This window comes from Pseudorasbora parva, chromosome 10 (assembly GCF_024679245.1).
Source record: "Pseudorasbora parva isolate DD20220531a chromosome 10, ASM2467924v1, whole genome shotgun sequence".
Lineage (NCBI taxonomy): Eukaryota > Metazoa > Chordata > Actinopteri > Cypriniformes > Gobionidae > Pseudorasbora > Pseudorasbora parva.
Genome location: NC_090181.1, coordinates 45,330,980 through 45,354,255, shown reverse-complemented (window position 1 = coordinate 45,354,255; position 23,276 = coordinate 45,330,980). Strand labels below are relative to the sequence as shown.

Here is a 23,276-nt window from a genome sequence, read left to right as displayed (position 1 = left end):
CGTGCCCCTCCACAAAATGGGGCCAAAAGACGACCCGGAGGCCTTCATAACCCTATTCCAGAACGCCGCGGTGGCCTGCGGGTGGCCCCGGGCACAGTGGCCGGTGCACCTTATCCCTCTACTATCAGGAGAAGCCCAGGCGGCCGCACAACAGCTGCCGGTGGCGAACCTCCTGAAGTACGATGATCTGAAGAGGGCCATCCTTCAGCGGGTCGGTCGGACCCCGGAGCAGCACCGCCAGAGGTTCCGCTCCATGGAATGGGGCGAGGCCGGCCGACCCTTCGCAATGGCCCAACAGCTCCGGGACTCGTGCCGCAGATGGCTCTTGGCCGGCGGAAGCGACGTGGACCATATCGTCGATCTGGTGGTGCTGGAGCAGTTTATCACTCGGCTCCCAAGAAAGACCGCCGAGTGGGTCCAGTGCCACCGGCCCACGTCGCTGGAGACGGCCATCAACCTGGCGGAGGACCACCTGGTGGCGTGCCCAGGCAGGGGCGGCGGGCAGGCCTGGGCTGGCCTGCTGGCGGTGCGGTGATCCGGATCATTTTGTGGACCGATGTCCGATGATAGACATCGGAACAATGATCCGGATCCCGAACGTCCAGCGGGCCACCCCCGATCAAGCAGGAGAGTACCAAATTCCTGTGAGTATCAAGGGGGGTACATATCAGGCTTTGGTGGATTCAGGATGTAACCAAACCTCGATCCATCAAAGCCTGATGCAGCCTGGGGCATTGGATACAAGCCGCATGGTTAAGGTGCGGTGTGTGCACGGGGATGTGGTGGAATATCCGGTTGTCCCAGTCACGATACAGTTTCGGGGGAAAAAGCATAATGTAGAGGTGGCGGTTAGTCCCCACCTCCGGCATCCGCTAATTCTGGGGACGAATTGGCCCGCCTTTCCGGCTTTATTGGGGTCGCTATGCGCGGATGCCGCTTGGGAGAAAAAGGCGAGGAGGGGGGCGGCGCGAGTGCAGCTTGGAGAGACTGAGACGGGACCCTTGGGGACAGCTTCAGAGGAACCGAGCGGGATCGAGAGACTGATTCTCTCGGACCGCGATGACTTTCCTCTGGAGCAGTCACAAGATGAGACCCTCAAAAATGCCTTCCAGCAGGTCCGATCGATTGACGGCCAGCCTCTCCAACCTGCCTTGCCTGTCTCGTATCCGTATTTTGCCATAATAAAGGATCAGTTGTATCGAGTGACCCAAGACACTCAGACAAAGGTAGATACAACCCAGTTGTTAGTACCAAAGAGCCCCCGGGAAATGCTTTTCCAGGCGGCTCATTCTAATCCAATGGTGGGCCACCTGGGACAGGCGGCCACGCTGAATCGCCTCATGACCCGATTTTTTTGGCCAGGCATTCATGACAATGTGCGCAGGTGGTGCGCGTCTTGTCCGGAATGTCAGTTGGTGAATCCACTGGCCGCCCCAAAAGCGCCGTTGCGCCCCCTTCCATTAATGCAGGTCCCCTTCGAGAGAATTGCGATGGACCTCATCGGGCCATTAGAGCGATCCGCACGCGGACATCGTTTTGCATTAGTCATCGTGGACTACGCAACACGATATCCGGAGGCAGTGGCTCTCCGCAACATCTCCGCGAAGAGTGTTGCGGACGCACTGTTTCGACTGATCTCCCGAGTGGGGATTCCGAAAGAAATCCTCACTGATCAAGGCACGCCGTTTATGTCACGCACGTTAAGCGAACTCTACGGATTATTGGGCATTAAATCCATTCGAACAAGCGTCTATCACCCACAAACGGACGGCTTGGTCGAACGGTTTAATCGCACTCTTAAATCCATGATCCATAAGTTCGTACAGGAAGACGCCAAAAATTGGGATCGGTGGTTAGAACCCCTCTTATTTGCCGTGCGGGAGGTTCCGCAAGCCTCCACGGGTTTTCCCCCTTCGAGCTTCTCTACGGATGACAGCCCCGGGGGGTGCTGGACGTCCTACGAGAAACTTGGGAGGAGGAACCTTCTTTGGCCAAGAATGAAATTCAGTACGTGCTGGACTTGCGAACAAAACTCCACACCTTGGGGCGGCTATCTAGGGAGAATTGGTTGCAAACCCAGGACCGCCAGAGCCGGTCATATTACAGGGGTACGAAGCTACGCAAATTCACACCGGGAGAGAAAGTGCTCGTATTACTCCCTACGTCGAGGTCTAAATTAATGTCAAAGTGGCATTGTTTGAGGTCGCACGACAGGTTGGAGACCTCGATTATGAAGTGATACGATCCGATAGGAACGGGGCACGTCAAATATACCACCTCAATCTCCTTAAGAAATGGAATGAGGTGGAATCAGTGTTGTTGGCGACGGTGATCGGGGGAGAGGATGATCTCGGGCCAGAGGCGAGCATCAAAGCACAATCGGTCGCGCTGGCCCCTGGGGTGATCACCTCTCACCGTCCCAACTCACTGATTTATCGAAACTACAGGCGGAGTTCGCTGACGTGTTTTCGCCCCTACCGGGACGTACCAATTTAATTAAGCACCATATCGAGACCGAGCCGGGCGTGGTAGTTCGCAGCCGGCCATATCGCTTGCCTGAACACAAGAAAAAGGTAGTTCAGGAGGAATTAGGGGCAATGCTCGATATGGGAGTAATAGAGGAGTCCAACAGTGACTGGGCGAGCCCGATAGTTTTGGTCCCTAAGACCGACGGCTCGGTCAGGTTCTGTGTGGACTACTGCAAGGTGAATGCAGTGTCGAAATTCGACGCGTATCCAATGCCGCGGGTTGACGAGTTGCTTGATCGGCTGGGCACGGCTCGATTTTATTCGACATTGGACTTAACAAAGGGCTATTGGCAGATCCCCTTGTCTCCATTGTCCAAAGAAAAGACAGCTTTCACCACGCCGTTTGGATTACACCAATTTGTCACGCTTCCTTTCGGGTTGTTCGGGGCGCCCGCTACCTTTCAGCGCCTCATGGACAGGATTTTGCGTCCCCATGCCGCATATGCTGCTGCCTATCTGGATGATATCGTGATTTACAGTCACGATTGGCAGCGGCATATGCAGCATGTCAGGGCGGTCTTGAGGTCGCTGAGGGGAGCGGGGCTCACGGCCAACCCGAAGAAGTGTGCGATTGGGCGGGTGGAAGTAAGGTATCTGGGCTTCCACTTGGGTCATGGACAGGTGCGTCCCCAAATTGATAAGACCGCCGCAATTGCAACCTGTCCGAGACCCAAGACCAAAAAGGAGGTAAGGCAGTTCTTGGGGCTGGCGGGATATTATAGACGGTTTATACCAAATTATTCGGACCTCACCAGCCCTTTGACTGACCTTACTAGAAAGGGGCTACCAGATACGGTCCAGTGGACGGAGCCGTGCCAGCAGGCCTTCACCCGAGTTAAGGCTGCTCTATGTGGCGGGCCGCTTTTACACTCCCCTGACTTTTCTCTCCCTTTCTTGTTGCAGACTGACGCGTCGGACAGGGGGCTGGGCGCAGTCCTGGCCCAGGAGGTGGAGGGGGGAGAGCGGCCGGTGCTGTACATTAGCCGCAAGCTCTCAAAGAGAGAGGCTAAGTACAGCACCATCGAAAAGGAGTGCCTTGCCATCAGGTGGGCCGTTCTCACCCTCTGCTACTACCTTCTGGGGCGGGAGTTCACCCTCTGTTCGGACCACGCTCCTCTCCAATGGCTCCACCGCATGAAGGATACCAACGCGCGGATCACCCGTTGGTATCTAGCTCTTCAGCCTTTTAAGTTCCAGGTGGTCCACAGGCCGGGTGCTCAGATGGCTGTGGCCGACTTCCTTTCCAGAAATGGGGGGGGGGGGGGGGCTGCAGGCCGGACGGCTCCCGGGCGTGAGTCGGGCGGTGGGGGTATGTGGCAAGGGGGGCGTGGTTCAGCGAGGTCTGCAGCGAGAGAGAGAGCCGCGGGACGAGCGGTAAGTGAGTGGGTTGGACGCAGATTAATAACACCTGTCTCTTGTTCCAGTAATGAGCGTGGAGAGGGTATAAAACATTGGTGGAACCGGAGACCAGGGAGAGAGAGAGGGACTGCTGACGCGACACACACACGGACACTGAGGAACTGAGCACGTTGACCCGGAAGCGGATGTTTGAACCGGAACCCGGAAGTGACTGAGAGAAATACACACTCGCTGAGAGTGTACAGAGACTGAGTTTTTGTTATATAAATAAAGTGCGTCAGCAGTCAAGCCGACCCCCCTTGTCCTCTTCCTTCCTCACAAAACGAGCTTTATCACAGACATTTACTGACTATTGACCGCTAAGATCCTCAAAGAGGAAGAACAATAGAAGAATGGAAAGAGTGTGTGAGTGAAGGAGGTTGTGAATGTGTGTAGATGTGTGTTAGTTACAGGATCAGAGAATGACACCGTTCCTCTGTCATAGTCTAGACACACTCTCACACGATCAAGCTTCTGTTTAACACGAAAACCAGATCCTGAATACAGTCCGAACTGATTATACTCCACACACCAGACATCAATAACGAAGAAACCCTGGCCCTTCCTCTGGTTTGATGCTGTAGTTACTCCAAGAATCCAGACTGAACCCTCTTTAACCTCCACATCCCAGCTGTGAGTTCCTGAGTTAAAACCCTCTGAACCCAGAACACAGAGACCCCAGTCAAATCTCTCTGGATTATCAGGAAGAGGTTGATCATTCCCACTGTATCTCACACTAGTCAGATCATCGGACAGGACGAGCCATGGATGAGCCGTGTTTGGATCCAGAATCACAGGAGCTGATGAGACACAAATCAACATATGCTTTTATTCTGATCTTCATATCATGATTAAGACTGAAATCACACAGATTATTATGCATTATGAACCCTGTAGAATAAGTTACAGGTTGGCCCTTTCTGCAATATCACAAGCAGCACCAAGCTGTAACTTATTTGACAGGACCTATTTATGCTATATGTCGGCATGCCATTTTAAAGCTTATGTTTCATATTCAACAGCTGTAATGTACATCATTGTGTTGTATTGTGCCCCTGTGTTGTGTACAGTAGATTTTACCACATAAAACCACTTTAATTGTGAAATATGACCCATTAATGAACCGACAACAGACAGCCTATGGAAGTAAAACTGTGCCACTGGATTTTGAATTCTAATTTTTAGCACTGAATTTTTTTACATCGAATTTTTAACACTGAATTTTATTTTGCATCTAAATCAGACTTTGAATTTTAAAAGCCATCGAATTTCTAGCTCTGTTTTTTTTTTGACTATGACATTTTTTCAATGTTTTAAAAAAATTCAGTGTAAAAAGAAATTCAACGTCTCAAAAAATTCAGTGTAAAAAAATTCAACGTCTCAAAAGATTCAGTGTAAAATAATTCAACGTCTCAAAAAATTCAGTGTAAAATAATTCAACGTCTCAAAAAATTCAGTGTAAAAATATTCAGAGTCAACATCCGGGTAACCAAGGAGAAGCAATCGATCCCTGTATCAAATCATCCAACATCCAGCCAATCATTTACGCTCCATTGGTCATGAGTAAACTCACTGAAGCGCCATCGTGTGTGTTCTGAGCCATGCTGCTGAGCTCTGGAGCTCACCTTGGAGTGATTATTGGAGTGAAGTCGCCATGGTGATAGTGGAGCTGCTGTAATGAAATGAGATCATGTAGAGGGCAGCAGGGAACGTCGTCATCCGTGGCGTTGTAACGCTTGTGTCCGAGTGAAAAATGCGGATAGCTCACTTAATGTAACTGGAGTGGATGCAAACACGGAGGCGATTAACATCAAACAGATCGCACTTTATTCCCCGCTGAACTCTCATCACAAACTCCCTTTCCGTCCACAGCATTACTTAATAAAACAAAATAACTGTTAGCAACAGAAAACTGTTAGCAACAGAAAACAGAAAATAATCCCCACACATGGGAGCTCAAGACTCAGTGCGCACATACACAAAATGCAGACTTCGTTTGCAGGGAGCGCTCGCAACTCTTAAAGGGGCCACACTATATTTCTACTCGTTACAGCGTGCTTTAGTTTCATCATCATGAAAAGGTCAAAGCCATCAGGGGCTCAGTATCGTAAAAAGAAAGCGAAATATACAGGTATAGCCTACTTATTGGTTACTTGTTCTCTACTAAGCTGGTCCCTCTATCATAATGTTGAGCAAAACATTACACTGAATATTAGTACTGGACGGACCACACGCCATGCTCATTTCAGGTGCAGAACATTATAGCAGTTAATTTGAATAATTTTTTTTTTTACATCAGAGATAGCTGTTTAGTGTAAATTGATCAAGTAGGCTAATACTGTCATAACCATGGGCGTCACTAGGCCCTTTTTTATGAACTTATGCATCAGCCCCCCCTAAAAAAATATGTGATTAACCTTTAAAACATGAAACTGGCGCAAGGCTTCGGCTACTGCTTCGTCCCGTCTTTTAGTCTTTGATTCACTGTGTTCTTCAATCCGCAGCGGCGCCGAGTGACATGGTTTTCAAGCTATTGTTATCTAATTTTTTGGCCTTCAGAACATCTTAAAATACACATATGTAGATCATAGAAATCAAATTTTTCTCGGGGGAGCATGCCCCCGAACCCCCCAACATCTGTGATCTCAGAGATAATAAACCTAGCTACATTATTCGATTAATGCATGTACAATATGCCCATGAAATAAGGAAGTCATATTTACTTAATAAGTTGAAGTAAAAAAAAAAAAAAAGGGGGGGGGGGGGTGCAACATATGAATCTCGCCTAGGGTGCCAGAAAGGCTAGAAACGGCCCTGTTCCCCGCCTTCCTGTTTCAGCATCACATGACCAATGGAGCGTAAATGATTGGCTGGATGTTGGATGATTTGATACAGGGATCGATTGCTTCTCCTTGGTTACCCGGATGTTGACTCTGAATATTTTTACCCTGAATTTTTTGAGACGTTGAATTATTTTACACTGAATTTTTTGAGACGTTGAATTATTTTACACTGAATCTTTTGAGACGTTGAATTTTTTTACACTGAATTTTTTGAGACGTTGAATTTCTTTTTACACTGAATTTTTTTAAAACATTGAAAAAATGTCATAGTCAAAAAAAAACAGAGCTAGAAATTCGATGGCTTTTAAAATTCAAAGTCTGATTTAGATGCAAAATAAAATTCAGTGTTAAAAATTCGATGTAAAAAAATTCAGTGCTAAAAATTAGAATTCAAAATCCAGTGGCACAGTTTTACTTCCATAACAGCCTACAGGAACCCTGTTGAATAAGTTACAGGCAACGCTATCTCATGACCAATTCGTACTAATTCATACGAGTGAATAAAAGGTGTCTAAGTCGTACGAATTTGTACGACCTCACTCGTACGAATTCGTACGATTTGTCTAAACCCACGTGATGGGTAGGTTTAGGGGCGGGGTCAGGGTTAGGTCATTCGTATGAATTCATACGAATTTGGTAACTCGTAAAATATGTACGAATTAGCAAAAATCGTATGAATTCGTACGAGTGAGGTCGTATCAATTCGTACGAATTAGCCACCTCGTAAAATTAGTACGAATTGCCGTGAGATCGGGTTGGTTACAGGTGACACGTCACCATATGTGATGAATTTTCCTAAAATCCAACAAAATGTTTCAGAGAATTTATCAGCTCCAAAAAAACGTATTCCTGGCTCACACTACAGTTTTAAAATCCTATCTGATTGTAAAGTCTGGTTGCAGCACACACTTTAGGAGAATCTTTGCAGATTTTCTTGACTCAAATCTTAAACATGCTCACACTACAAGATTTGAAAATCGAGGAGCATCACACACTATAAAATATTATTAAGATTATCGTGCCAGAGGAAGTGCGTCTCGTGATCTACGCAGCAGATCGTAAGCGGGAAAACAAAATGGAAAGGCCTACTGTAACATGAAAACCTGCTGTATCAATAATGATCATTAGTTGTGGAAAAAAACCAAAAGCGAAAGAATGAACCAGTGTGGATTAGAAAATGGTTGGGGAGACAGGCTCAACATGGATTGTCAGTTCTTCAGCGAGAAATGGAGGTGGAAATGGAGACCTTATTTGATCCTGTCATTCTGGCGCTCGTTGTGTGTGTTTGCAATGTATTTTTTCCCTCGGGCTTGCCGTATAAAGGTGGAATATGGTAAATGGACTACATTTATATAGCGCTTTTATCCAAAGCGCTTTACATTTTTGCCTCACATTCACCCATTCACACACCGACGGCGATGTCAGCCATGTAAGGCACCATCCAGCTCGTCAGGACGAGCTGGGGTAGGTGTCTTGCTCATGGACACTTCGACACTTGGTCAGGTGGAACTGGGGATTGAACCACCAACCTTCGGGTTTGTAGACAACCTACAAGTATGCACACTTATTGTACTGGAGTGTAGCAGGTTTTTCAGGATGGTTATTACGCGTGTGACCGAGAATAAAGTGAAGGAACGTTCAGACGACTGTCATTTATTTTTTTCTTATTTCTGAGTATTTGAGGCGAACCCTGCTCGAACGCTGTCGCACTAATGTGCTAGAATGCTTACCGTTATAATGTTTACCACTGCCTAGTTCAAAAGCGATCTTCACCTGTTAGTGTAGATTTGTGCTGTCAAATGTAAAGCAAGAAATGCTGATTCTCTCTCTCTCTCTCTCTCTCTCTCTCTCTCTCTCTCTCTCTCTCTCTCTCTCTCTCTCTCTCTCTCTCTCTCTCTCTCTCAGAGCGACAGCAAACTACGGCAACTCAACGCGGTCGCCATTTCGAAATGTCCGTCTCGCTGTAGACTTGTTTCCTATTGGCTATTGTGACAGTACTGACGTTATTACAATCTTGCTCATCCCTATAAATATCAAACATGTTTGATATGATCGGGGCGAGCCCGATTTGTGTGAGAGCAGATCAGGAGGTGCAAGATTTGATCTGTGAACGCCTCACATTACTAGATAATCTGCGCCGAACATTGGAACCGATCGAGTCCTGGAAAAGATTTTTAGTCTCGGGAGGGGAAAATCGGGCATAAATCGGCCTAAAACTCCTGAAGTGTGAGCCAGGCATAAGTCCAAAACAGCATCCAACCTGTGAACTATTTGACAGGGCACCTATAATCAATTATTGCATAGTTCAAATTTAGGCAAACTATGCAAAATGAATAGCTGTAATGTACATCATTGTGTTGTATTGTGCCCCTGTGTGGTGTACAGTAGATTTTACCACATAAAACCACTTTAATTGTGAAATATGACCCATTAATGAACCGACAACAGACAGCCTACAGGAACCCTGTCGAATAAGTTACAGGTGAGCACCTTACCAATATCCTCCATGAGCTCCGAACTTCTAACGGCTACAGCTGCTAGATGCACCAAATTCAAGTCGAATGAGGGTCTCAGGGGGCGCTCTCCAACACCCCCTGCCCCGAGCTTCTAGCGCCCCAGCGGGCCGAGATATAGGGCCCAACATGAAAGGGTGCACTTTGGAAGGAAGAGACCCAGAGGCTCGGGACTCCGGGGTCTGAGAGGGCCCGTAGGGACCCCTCACCACCCCGACGCACGAGCCGCTGGGTCTCTTCCTTTCCGAGATATGGCTGGTTTTGTCCAAAATGTCCTTATGTATGACCAGGTTTTTCTCCCCAGGTTTGTTTTTCTCCATCATGCCCTGATGGAGTTTCGGTTCCTTTGGTCGCCTTTGGCTTGGCTTGCTCAGTTGGGGACACTAAAATTATGATCTAAGTTATTCAACTAAATATACAAATAAAATTAGTGAATTCGGTTTTCTGTATTTCTATAAACTATAATACTGATCTGCCAACATTGTCGCTATATGATAAATTAATATAAGTTGATAACGTCACTTTTTTCTCCAGAACGACTGTACAGCCAAATCAAATTTTGTTGCAATATTGTCCTGTTTGACACTGCTTTGAAGCTGCTTTGAAACAATCAGCACTGTAAAAGCGCTATATAAATAAAGTTGATTGATTTATTGATATCTTGGAAACTAAGCTGAATTGGAGTTCCAAACTCCGGGTGTCAGGAGGTACTCACGGGACCCCTGGAACCCCAGAGTAAGGAGCACCAACTCGGCTTGTTCACCAAGATACATCCGGTCAAATTTCCATCTTGGTCAAACTGTGATGTATCCAACCTGTGATCTATTTGTCAGTGCCCCTGTAAGCAGTCATTGCACAGTTCAATTATTAGGGTAATTATGCATAATCAATTACTGTAATGTACATCATTGTGTTGTATTGTGTCACGTGAAGTGTACAGAAGGTTTTACCACATAAAACCACTTTAATTATGGAATATGACCCCTCGGACCCCTGTCAACAAACTGATGAAGACTATGCAGTTAGGGGACAAACAGACCACTTGTGGAAGAAAAGGAAGACTATGGTGAAGAGTATGCAGCTATGCACTTTTAAAAAAAAGTCTGTAAAAATAGGGCACAATGTACTGTATAAATATGAAGGCATTTTCCATATTGTTTTTTTTTACAGGTGTTTTACCTGTATTTTGAATTACACATTGCATTAGTTTGTGTTTTAAGGGTTAATGGAAATTTCCGTAAAATTACTGGATAATGTACTCGCAGAAAATTACCAGTACATTTTCCGTTTTTATTTTTTAGAGTGTGGGACAAATAGGCCACTCGTGGAAGAAGAGGAAGACTAAGAGGAAGAGTAGGTAGTTAGGTGAACCTCAAATGGGTTTCTTGGACCTCCCTGTAGCTCAAGATCGCCCCCAGTGGTGTCCCACTAGCACCCATGTGGCAAAACTGGGCCCGGACACATTTTTTTTGTTACCCCTTAAAAAGCTAAAAAAGCATCAATGTTGGGAGTAGCCAAAGTGGGAAATACAAGTTTTATTTTCATAAAATTGATAAACAAATTTCAAAATAACTAAAGAATTGTCTAATATTTTGTTGTTAATCATTAGTTTTGAACCTGAGGCAAAATCACTGTTTCTTTTTTTTAGGCCAAAAACATATTGCATTTTTACCCTTTTTCTATCCATTTAAGACTTGATTAATTAAATGCTCCTTTTCCCTTATCCTCGTAAATATTATCTAATTCAATATGTAGTAAATTTAGTTGTTATTTTATCTCAAAATCAGTCATTGCTTCTTTTTCCTTTTTTTTTTTTTTTTTCCTAAATAATTAAATTTTCTTATTTTGTTTTATTTTTTGCTTCCACTTTTCCTTGGTGAATGCTGTTCTAATACTAAACTTCATTAATTCCCAGTACTTTATGACTTTTCTATGCCTGCTAATTTCCTATATTTTTCAATAATATTCTTAATTTTTTTCTTTAAGCATTCATTTTCAAGCAATGTATTGTTTAATTTCCAGTAACTAAGTTTTCTTGACTGATTTATCTTGCACAATATTTATTCTTATGAGTATTCCTTTATGATCAGTCATTATGCAAGGTTCTATCATTACAGAAACCACATTATTAGTTAAATCATTAGACACTAACCAATAGTCAATACAAGAATGAAGAGATGAGTCTTCCTTTTTGTCTGGATTCTTATATCTCCACACATCAGTAAGGCCCAATCTTAGGCACACATTATCTAGTTCACTCGAAGGGCCAGGTCTGGGGGCCATCTATCAATGGTTACATCACACACAGTATTAATATCTCCTCCCCAAATAACTTTGGGTAAAGGTTACAAGAAAATAAAATGTTGGATTCTAGATACAATTTTTGAAAAGATTATTTAGTTGGTCAAGTTGTTATTGGTGACATAACAATTAACGAATACAAATTGTTTAGTACCCTTATGTATCACAAGTAATATCCATCTACCACAATCATCTTTTTCATAATGTAATATCCGCCCTGTAAATTTATCTTGTAAAATAGCGACCCCTGCTGATCGATTACTGCAAAATGACAACCAAATCTCTTTTCCCCATTGATTTTCCCCAAACATGGCATCTGAAGAACATGCGTGTGTTTCCTGAATTAAACAAAAATCTACACATTTTCCTTTGCAATACAAAAATAAAGCTTTTCTCTTTAAGATATCAAAAATACCTCTGGCATTGTTAGAAAATAAAGATAGAGACATAAAAGGTCAAAATTATCTGAAAAATGAATCACAAGACTAAGTAAATAGCCTAAACATTTAAATTTAACATAATGGGATTCCCACAAATAATCTTCAAAAATAACATTAGCTGCAAACATTTAAACCTTAAAGTGCATCCATTTATTAACCACCTGATTTTATTAACCACATCTTGTCTCTAGAGGAGAATATCCTTAACTTTCAGGATATCATCAACTGCAAACTCCATAAACGGCCACAGTCTATGACGTTTCATGGTCTTCTTCAGGATGGCTCTCTTTACCATCAACGAAAGCCCTCGCTCCGCTGAAGTATGCGCTTCTGCTCTCCTTCCTCGCCCTCTTCCAAGCAGGCCAAAGACGATTCTGTGATTCTATGTCAAAACCAGTCAAGTCCTTTATAAACCGTAGCCTCTTGGCAGTCATATACTCATTGTTTTTTGAATTTTTCCAGATTAAATCTTTGGCAGTACGATATGAGTTTTACGATAACTGGTCTTGGTTTCACTCTTCTGCCGTCATCCGCGATCTTAAGTCTGCTAAGACGATCTGCCACATCGAGAGCATCTGCTACCATGTGTCTGTCATGTCCGAACTCGAAACCACTTCTTTGCATATTTCCATGACTCTCGTTTTCACATTTTCATTAGAATGCTCTGACAGTCCGTAGAAACGCAGGCACCATCTGCGGCTGTAACGTTCCTGATCATGAATCTTCGTGTTCATTTCTTTGACCTTTTTTTCTAGGACACCATTTGCATTTCTTAAAACTTTGTTTTCTTTCTGCAGCTCCATTACATCGTCATGAACTGAGGTAAGAGATTTGCCCAAAGCTTTAATGTTGGAAGAGTTCTCCTTCACCATTCTTTCAATCTGGTCGGATCTCTCGTAAATCTTCTCAGAGATAATTCGGATGATATTCTTCTGCGCTTCACTTAAGGAGAGTTTGCTTGCTTTGGCAGAGAAGGCAACATTGTTTTGTCTTTTGCAAGGTTGATTTTTGCTTGGTGTGTTTGGACAAGAATCATAACTTCCTCCGTTTTTTACTTTACAGGCATACGAGTGGGTATTGTTGAAGTTTCTCTTTTACAGTCTCAACTTCCATTTCTACAACAAGATTAGCATCCTCAGCCATTTTCCAAACTGTATGAAACACTGATGCGTTTGTAATTTGATGCACTACTCCAAAATCAAAATTTAATCAAATACAGCAACCTTTAGATATTAGTTAGCAACTTTACGAAAATTGTTTGTGAGAAATATCGATTTTGCTTCTTAGCTTGCAAAACCACGACTGATCACGCCGCCATCTTGAGCCCCTATCAAAGAGTTAAGTTCCTTTCACACTGGGCGTGATTTTGACACGCGAATAATTCGTGCGATGGTTTTATTTTTTGATCAGCTATTTGTGTATTGAATGCTGCCACACTGAATGTGAATGTGCTACAGTGAAAAATTGACATTTATTTTTTCCGTTTTTATGTTGATTTGTTTTTTACTCTAGCAGCAACAGAAAAGGCTTCAACCAATCACATACAACGAAACAAAGGTGACAAAATGTCCAGTTTATGTCATGAGCTATTCATTCAACAATAACCTTTGCCAGGTGTGGCATTTCTAATGAGATGAAGTTCTAGTTAAAGCTGTACGCCTGCAGCTGTGTTTACCCACTGTATGCTACAGACAGCAATAACTTAAACTTTTGAGATAAAACTAGGTGAAGTTTTATTTCACCTAGTATTTGTTTTTTGTTTTGTTTTTTTAAACCTTGTGTCCATGACTATAGAAAGTGAATGTGTTGCCATCAGTATGTCTGTGGTACTTGTGTGCCAAAAAAATGTTTACATTGTGACTCAACTGGAAACATCTGCTCCGGATCGATTGAGTCCCTGAAGTTTGTGATTTGTCTCATCAGATGTGCTGCTGTCTCTGGAGGAGCTTCTTAAAATGTCCCACTGACTTTCTAAAGTAAATGTGGAACCTGCCATGATAAAGTTTTAGCTCATGTACAAGATTAGCATACTAACCCTTCAGACTCTCTGTTCTTTTAAGACTGGCTGCACCCAAAACCTTCTTTTCAGACTTTTAAAGAGAACGAAAAGCTTGTCTTCACTGGATGAGGAAGTGTCCGTGTTTTCTTAGCTGTCGGCGTGATTGTTTTGGAATGTTGGAGCTCTGAAACATCACATATGTCGCAAATTCGTGTCGTGGCTGATGTGAATGGTTTTGACGTAAAATATTCGCTTTTTCACTTGGCTTTTTAGTTATGCGTTCAAGTTCAAGAGTTTTATTTGTCACATACACAGTTATACAGAATACAACCGGCAGTGAAATGTAAACAGGTCTGCTCCATGGACAGCAAATAACAATTAACAAAAAAAAGCACAATAAATTATAAAATAGGAATAGGATAAGGTGCTATATATATACATATGTAGAATTATGAATAAATCAAGTAAAAGCAGAGACGGGAAGGCTGACCCTGAGATGCGCTCGGACAAGCGCACCACTCTTTGCAGGGCTTTGCAGTCGTGACTGGTGCTGTTACCATACCACGCTGTGATGCACTGAGTCAGTAAACTTTCTATCGCCCCTGAATAGAAAGTTTTCAGGATAGCTGGTGAGACCCGGAATTTCCTCAGCTGGCGCAGGTGGTACAGTCTTTGCCTGGCCTTTTTCACCTGAGACTGGATATGTGCAGTCCAGGTCAGGTCCTCGGAGATGTTCACACCCAGGTATTTGAAGCTGCTCACTCTCTCTACTGGTGTCCCGCTGATCATGAGAGGGGAATATGACCGCTGCTGTCTCTTCCTGAAGTCCACAATCAGTTCTTTGGTCTTGTTCACATTCAGAAGGAGACAGTTGTCTTGTCACCATGATGTCAGTTGCTCCACCTCGTCCAAGTATGCGGTCTCATTGTTGTTGGAAATGAGGCCCAGGACAACAGTATCATCCGCAAACTTGATGACAGAGGTGGAGCTGTGTGTGGACAAACAGTCATGCGTGTAGAGAGAGTAGAGCAGGGGACTGAGGACACAGCCCTGTGGAGCTCCCACACTCACGGTGATGGAGGTGGAGGTGAACTGTCCTACTCTCACCACCTGAGATCTTCCAGTGAGGAAATCTTCAATCCAGTGACAGAGAGAAGAGTTCAGTCCAAGATCCAGGAGTTTGTTAGTTAGCTTAATGGGAACTATGATGTTAAAGGCTGAACTATAGTTTGCCATCAAAGCGAGCCATCAAAGCGAGCGTAGAAAGAGTTTAACTCGTTCACAAGCAACGGATCAGCTCTCACTTCTACAGAGGATTTCGTTCCAAAAGCACAGATGGTCCTCAGTCCCTGCCACATCCGCCGGGAGTCGTTGAGTTGGAAATAAGACTCCACGCGATCCCTATAACGGAGCTTTGCGGCTTTAACGGCGCGTCGGAGAGCATAACAGGATGATTTATAATCACTCATATTCCCTGTTAGTAGACCGGCGTTGTATGCGGCAGTGCGGGCGTTCACTGCAGCGCGGATTGAACGCGTCCGGTGTGAAAGGGCCTTTAATCGGAAGGATACACAGACCCAGACTACACTGCTGTTTTTTCTTTTTGTAATATATGGTAATTGTCTATATATATATATATATATATATATATATATATATATATATATATATATATATATATATATATATATATATCAGTGGCGATTTCTTTAAGACTGCAAGGGAAGCTCGGCTTCCCTTATAATGTCACAAAATTAATGGTCAAATATATACTATTATATTAACATTGTATTGACTAAAAATGCGTTAGAAAACGTTCATCTCAAAGACGAGTTCGTTCAGAATCAGTTACATATAGCAGGTCGGCTGACTCGATTTCCTTCTCATACATTCCCGCAGCGTCAGTGCATTTCCCTATTGAAGCCCAGCGTCCATTGACTTCAATGGGGCTGCTTTGAACGGTTTTTTTCAGCGCTTCGAAACTAGACGGTCATTGGATAAACGCTGCGATTATGTCCCGCCCACGGACGCTCAGCGTCTCTGGGAGTGAATGGGGAGTGGGCTGGCCCGGACGCTGAGCTTCTGCGTGATGATTGGAGGGTCTGCATCTCCTTTTGACTGACAGCGATTCTGTACTATAAGGAATCACTGAAGCTATTCGCGCTCAGTCCCATCGCGGATTTCTCAAGTTCAGTCGAAATAAAAACTTCTGCAACCTATTTCTTTGATATTTGCTTGGCGAAATTGCTTGATTTTCATCATACATTTCACACAATTATACACCACATTCCTTGTTTCAGTTTTACAGAGTTTAATATTTTTTTAGATCGTTCATTCATTCACAGGGTAAAAGACAATTTTCTTGAAAAGGAACGTAGGGCAGAATTTACTTTTAAATAAATAAGACAATTGGCCAAAAATGAGCTTCCCCTCTCTGACAGACCAGTAGCCGCCACTGATATATATATATATATATACTCACCTAAAGAATTGTTAGGAACACCATACTAATATTGTGTTTGACCCCCTTTCGCCTTCAGAACTATGTGGCACTGATTCAACAAGGTGCTAAAAGCGTTCTTTAGAAATGTTGGCCCATATTGATAGGAGAGCATCTTGCAGTTGATGGAGATTTGTGGGATGCACATCCAGGGCACGAAGCTCCCGTTCCACCACATCCCAAAGATGCTCTATTGGGTTGAGATCTGGTGACTGTGGCGGCCATTTTAGTACAGTCAACTCACTGTCATGTTCAAGAACCCAATTTGAAATGATTCGAGCTTTGTGACATGGTGCATTATCCTGCTGGAAGTATCCATCATAGGATTGGTACATGGTGGTCATAAAGGGATGGACATGGTCAGAAACAATGCTCAGGTAGGCCGTGGCATTTAAACGATGCCCAATTGGCACTAAGGGGCCTAAAGTGTGCCAAGAAAACATCCCCCACACCATTACACCACCACCACCACCAGCCTGCACAGTGGTAACAAGGCATGATGGATCCATGTTCTCATTCTGTTTACGCCAAATTCTGACTCTACCATCTGAATGTCTCAACAGAAATCGAGACTCATCAGACCAGGCAACATTTTTACAGTCTTCAACTGTCCAATTTTGGTGAGCTCGTGCAAATTGTAGCCCCTTTTTCCTATTTGTAGTGGAGATGAGTGGTCCCCGGTGGGGGCTTCTGCTGATGTAGCCCATCCACCTCAAGCTTGTGTGTGTTGTGGCTTCACAAATGCTTTGCTGCATACCTCGGTTGTAACGAGTGGTTATTTCAGTCAAAGTTGCTCTTCTATCAGCTTGAATCAGTCGGCCCATTCACCTCTGACCTCTGACCCATTCACCTCTGACTTTGAGCATCAACAAGGCATTTTCTCCCACAGGACTGCTGCATACTGGATGCTCTTCCCTCTTCACACCATTCTTTGTAAACCCTAGAAATGGTTGTGTGTGAAAATCCCAGTAACTGAGCAGATTGTGAAATACTCAGACCGGCCCGTCTGGCACCAACAACCATGCCACGCTCAAAATGGCTTAAATCACCTTTCTTTCCCATTCTGACATTCAGTTTGGAGTTCAGGAGATTGTCTTGACCAGGACCACACCCCTAAATGCATTGAACCAACTGCCATGTGATTGGTTGATTAGATAATTGCATTAATGAGAAATTGAACAGGTGTTCCTAATAATCCTTTAGGTGAGTGTACATGAATAAAACTATCAGATGCAGCTTTTCACCTCGTCACATCTTAATATTGTGAGATCTCATGATAGAGTGTTTCCAGTGTATGTGAGAGAGCTCAGATCTTCTCCAGTCAGACTCACTGTTTTGGACGATGTCCTGCATCTTTTTCCAGACTCTGAATGGCAGGTTGCCCAAGTACCGTGGCACATGAATCAAAGCTCCAGAAGCCATCTGTGGATCCGGCTTTGAGCTCTGGACTCTGGAAGAACATTCAGGATCAGAACTGCAGTGCCTTTGGATCAGAACCAGAGACCAGAGACAGGAGCAGATCACTCACCTTTCCTTTGAGACTGGAAACTCCTGCAGAACAAACACACCATTAGTCATCAAGAACTCAATCAATCAACCAATGATCAACCAATGATCTGAAATCAGACCTTCAGAAAGCAGATGTCGCTGGCTCTCATCGTCTCCTCTATGTCTTTGATTGTCTGTGAAAGAGTGGAGATGTGTGTGTTCATCTCCTCCAGCTTCTTCTTCATCTTCTGCGTCTTCTGCTCCTCTTCCTCCCTCAGTGCAGTGATTGTAGCTTCTTCTTCATCTCTGAGGAACTGATGAAGCTTCTCAAACTGCTGTTTAATCTGATGCTCTGTCTGCTCAGCTTGAGACTGAAATCAAATCACATTCACTTCAGTCATCTCAATCCACACACATCAATACTTAATCAATCATTCATTTAACGGATGCAGAAGCAGACGCTGCTTGTCATTTACAGAAATTATCAACTTAAATATATCAAATCATAACTTTATATAGTGATTCTACAGCTGTAATGAAAATGACTCTTGATTCTGTCTCCTCACCTTGATGTGTTGAGCTGTTTTCTCAAACTCTCCTTTAATGTTTTCATTGCGTTTAAGTCTCTTCTGTAAGGATTTCATTGCTGTATTGAGCTCCTCCTAGAATTAAACAAAATCTACTTCACTACTCATTAATCCTAAATGTGTGTTCACTACTGAGTATGGGGAGCCGAATCTCACGAAAATGCGTATAAATAGTACGAGTTTGCAATCTCGTGGAATGTATACGCCAAAATGAGTTTTGGCGTGCATATGAGACGCACTTTATGGCGTATTATACATACGAACCCCCCACCCCACCACCCTAAACCTACCCAAGAGCGTGTCATATGCACGCCATAAAGTGCGTCTCATATGCACGCAAAAAAACGCGTACCATACGCACGCCAAAACTCATTTTGGCGTATACATTCCACGAGATTGCAAACTCGTACTATTTATACGCATGACCATGAGATCGTGTTGGTATGGGTTACCATTGGGCTGTCACTTTCACTTTCATGTGAAACAAGAGACATTTGTCTTACCTTATATGCTGAAACCACTTCACTGATGGGTCTGAATGTGTGACTTATGTGTGTCTGTGTATCTATGCACACTAAACACACCGGCTGTTTGTCCTCCAGACAGAAGAGTTTGAGTTTCTCACTGTGTAAACTGCAGATCTCCTCAGACTCTGTTGAACGCAGCTTATTTCTCACCTTCATGAACGACTCGCACAAGTTCTTTAACACAAGATTAGTTGGAGGTTGATCTCTTGAGGATCTTCTCCTGCAGACGGGACAGTCCTGGGTGTTTTTGGTTTTCCAGAACTTTTGAAGACACTCTTTACAGACACTGTGACTACATGATAAAATAACAGGAGCCTTGAAGATTTCACAGCACACGGGACAAGAAAGCTCTTCAGCAGAAACAATTAGTGAAGCCATTCTCACTTTTTTGAACGACGGATTTAAAAATGAGAATCACAATGATCAAAAATCCTTCTTGAAAGTGTTTCTTTTCATTTTCCTCTGATCGCTATTTTTTTATTCCTTGTTTCAAGAGAGCAGAGAGTCCGTATGAAGAGAGAAATTAAAAGTCAGTCTCTTCATGTAAGTGCTGTAAGAGGGTGGAGTTTGTGGGTAAACAAAACAAAACTTGCATTGCAATAACTCAAACACTAAATAAGAATGAAAACATATTGATATTAAAAATAAATACACGGTATTTTTCATGTTTTATTTATTGCTCTTTATTTGTACATTGTTTAATTGTTCAAGTATCCAATGAAAAGACAATCAGGCAAACAGATTGTCTTAAATTGGTCAATTACCATTTAATATTTATACTGTGTTGTTAATGTGAGTATATTAGTACTGTGAACTTGTATTTGAAATTTTATTTGAGTCCACAAAAAAAAGAATTTTCCTTAAAATAAAAGTGTACCGTTATACTCTGGAGTCCAAGGCTGTGTGGCCGAAGCATTTTAGATGGTTTATTCACATGTTTATAGTGCATTAATAGTGGGAGAGAATGCTGCTTGTAATGAAGGCGTGAGTAATGCGTGTGGTTAAAAAAGTGCTACATTAAAAATAATGACGGTATGTTTTGAAGCGTTTGATTTTGCAGGTCCTGTCTCTCCTGAGCTTTTCATGTTTGCCAGAGTAAGAGGATCTACATTTTAGCTTTTTCCTACAAACCAGATTCCAGAAAAGTTGGGACACTGCACAAATGGTGAATAAAAACAGAATGAAATAATGTGGAAGTTTCAAATTTCAATCGTTTATTCAGAATACAACATAGATGACATATCAAATGTTTAAACTGAGAAAATGTATCATTTTAAGGGGTAAATAAGTTGATTTTAAATTTCATGTCATCAACACATAACAAAAAAGTTGGGACAAGGCCATATTTACCACTGTGTGGCATCCCCTCTTCATAACAGTCTGGGGACTGAGTTTAGGAAGTTGCTCAAGTTTAGGAATAGGAATGTTGTCCCATTCTTGTCTAATACAGGCTTCTAGTTGCTCAACTGTCTTGACCTATAGAGTTTTAGCCGGTAATGGCGAATGGCGCGGTGGATTGTGTTCACCAATGTTTTCTGGAAGTATTCCTGAGCCCATGTTGTGATGTCCATTACAGTATCATTCCTGTATGTGATGCAGTGCCGTCTAAGGGCTGAAGATCACGGGCATCCAGAATGGTTTTCCGGCCTTGACCCCTACGCACAGAGATTGTTCCAGATTCTCTGAATCGTTGGATGAGATTATGCACTGTAGATGATAACTTCAAACTCTTTCGCTTTCTGATATTGCTCCACTATTTTTCGCCACAGCATTTGGGAATTGGTGATCCTCTGCCCATCTTGGCTTCTGAGAGACACTGCCACTCTGAGAGGCTCTTTTTATACCTAATCATGTTGCCAATTGACCTAATAAGTTATAAATTGGTCCTCCAGCTGCTCCTTATATGTACATTTAACTTTCCCGGCCTCTTATTGCGACCTGTCCCAACTTTTTTTGAATGTGTAGCTCTCATGATTAATTTCATGCTCAAAATCACACATTGTAAACTATCATTGTTATTTAGCTCTTATTTCATCAGTTACCCTAATTCTGGTCCTTCTTTGAGCGCCACTATGCATTCTAACTCTACAATCTCTCCCTTGTCCTCATCCTGGTGTAAGGCCGCCCAAATCGTCCCAATGGAGGCTAAAGATCGGCGGGTGAAGGTTGCTGCGCGTTCGTCTTTTCAGCGGGGAAAAGGGGATTCTATTCCAATTCCTCGTTATCTGACTCCATTTAATTATAATTTAGAATTTGGGTTAGAATGCCAATTGGTTATTTGGTCATTCTTTAATAGTTTAACTACACATTTAATTATTCGGTTTAACCCTTTGCTGTAATTATGTCCGTTCATAACCTGAATAATTCCAGAGCAAGTCAGAATCAATCAAAGTATAACAATTTATTAACAATCAGGTAAATGTATAACGCCAATTACATAATCAATTCAAAGGTATACTTCACATCAAATACTCTAAAGTAAAGAATGAGATGTATACCTGACTTATCAAGGTTACATAATGCTGCATGGGTTAAAACGTCCAGCATTACGGGCTGACCTGAGTACAGTATCGAGCCCTGAGCTCTTTGCAACATTTCCTTAAATACCCAAAACCAGATACATACCCATCACAATAGGAATTTACATTGATCAAGTTCTATAGACTTGATTAGAAGAGAGGCCAAATGGCTGAAAGCCACACCCACCATACACCAAGGAAAGATATCTTTAAACCCTTAAAACATTCATGATGTTCTAGTTTACTTCTGTGGAGTTGAGATATTTGTACCAGTCGCACTGAGACATTTCAAACGATATCAAACACATATGATACTCGATCGTGTGGATTGACATTGTAATATAGAGATTCTGGATGCATTTTCAGTGATCTCAGCATGAGAGAGGGAATGAATTGGGGGAGAGGGAGTCAATAGGGAAAGATGTAGATTAGCTGATAGTGAGGTGAGACTTGCGTCTCCAGTGGTGTGTGAGGGACAGTTCAGATGTTAATTTCCTTATTTTCTCAGAGAGTCTTTGTTCTTCATTCAGACATTTCGGCATATACTAGTTTTTTCAGTCTTACACTGGCATTCTTCTCCTTTGCTCTTGTCCCGCTCTTCTCCCTTGTCCTGGTACTAATTTTCCTCTCCCTCATGGAGGCATTTTTCTTACTTACTTTGTGTTGCTCTATATTGTTCCTTTTTCACTCAAGATCAGCCCAAAGAGGCCCTCTTTTACTGTATTTAGGGAATGCATCGACGCCACTTTCCAGCCGGGGCTGAGTGGCAGAAGAGCTGCTGCGTTACTGGAGTTAATGGGAAAAAACGAGTTGAGCAAACGTTTATCAGTTTAAACTAAAGGTTGGACCTGATATAGTGTTCCTTATAACTTACCACAGATTCAGTGATCCACGGATAATGACATGCAACCAGGAATCATGGTTTCCTGACATTTTTATGAGCCTAATTTCGACATAATTATTTATAACTGTCAGTCATCACATTTCTCGAGTGAATCCTGCATGTATATGTGGATGGGTCAGTGTATTGAAGCTTGTATGTGGCCGCTTGTCACAAACAGAAATCAAAAATTGTATTCAAATTCTGAATATATTATAGACCTATTAATAAAAAATTAATTATATTTATATTGCCCAGACAGCGCGCAAAGAGTGCTCCCTTTATATTCACTAAAAGCTGTCACTCATTTTATAAACGCAATCTCACAAAGTTCCGCAGTGAAGCTGGTATACAACGAATCTCTTATTTTCCCAAAGTGTGCACTTACAGAGGATTAACGCGCGTGTTAACTGAACTCAGCACCTGCACAAACACTGGAGCAGTGAGTGGATTCAAAGTTCAACACCTGTGATTGGCCAATTCCGTTGTAGATATCTACAAACATGTCTGTGATTGGCTAGATTACTTACAGAGGCGAAAACACATTGGAAATGTAATAATTTGACGAGTGCAAATACAGATACACACTGGATCCTTTGCTAGCTCCTTTTTGCTGATAATATTCTATTATTTTGAAATCTTACGGTGGATTACAGATCATAGACAAGCAGTTATGGGCAGTGTATCCCTCTCAAAGCAGAAGCAGCAGCAGGTTGGGGTTTGAATGAGAAAATTACACGCTATTATCAAGTG

At 42.9% G+C, this 23,276-nt stretch overlaps 1 protein-coding gene across 1 annotated transcript; it reads right to left on the bottom strand.

The window, feature by feature from the left end:
* Positions 1-4,229: 4,229 nt before the first annotated feature.
* LOC137091633 (nuclear factor 7, ovary-like) lies at positions 4,230-19,659 on the bottom strand. Its single transcript, XM_067456259.1, has 6 exons — positions 19,101-19,659; positions 18,577-18,672; positions 18,151-18,381; positions 18,051-18,073; positions 17,854-17,972; positions 4,230-4,726 (listed from the first exon to the last, which is right to left on the bottom strand). The coding sequence occupies exons 1-6, from the start codon at positions 19,500-19,502 to the stop codon at positions 4,230-4,232; spliced, it is 1,368 nt and encodes a 455-aa protein (XP_067312360.1). The 5' UTR covers positions 19,503-19,659.
* Positions 19,660-23,276: the final 3,617 nt, after the last annotated feature.

Coding starts and splice junctions, on each gene's coding strand:
- LOC137091633 (XM_067456259.1), bottom strand. CDS start 19,502: ATGGCTTCACTAATTGTTTCTGCTGAAGAGCTTTCTTGTCCCGTGTGC. Junction 18,382..18,576: donor AAACAGCTCAACACATCAAG/GTGAGGAGACAG, acceptor ATTTGATTTCAG/TCTCAAGCTGAGCAGACAGA. Junction 18,074..18,150: donor GCGACATCTGCTTTCTGAAG/GTCTGATTTCAG, acceptor TTTGTTCTGCAG/GAGTTTCCAGTCTCAAAGGA.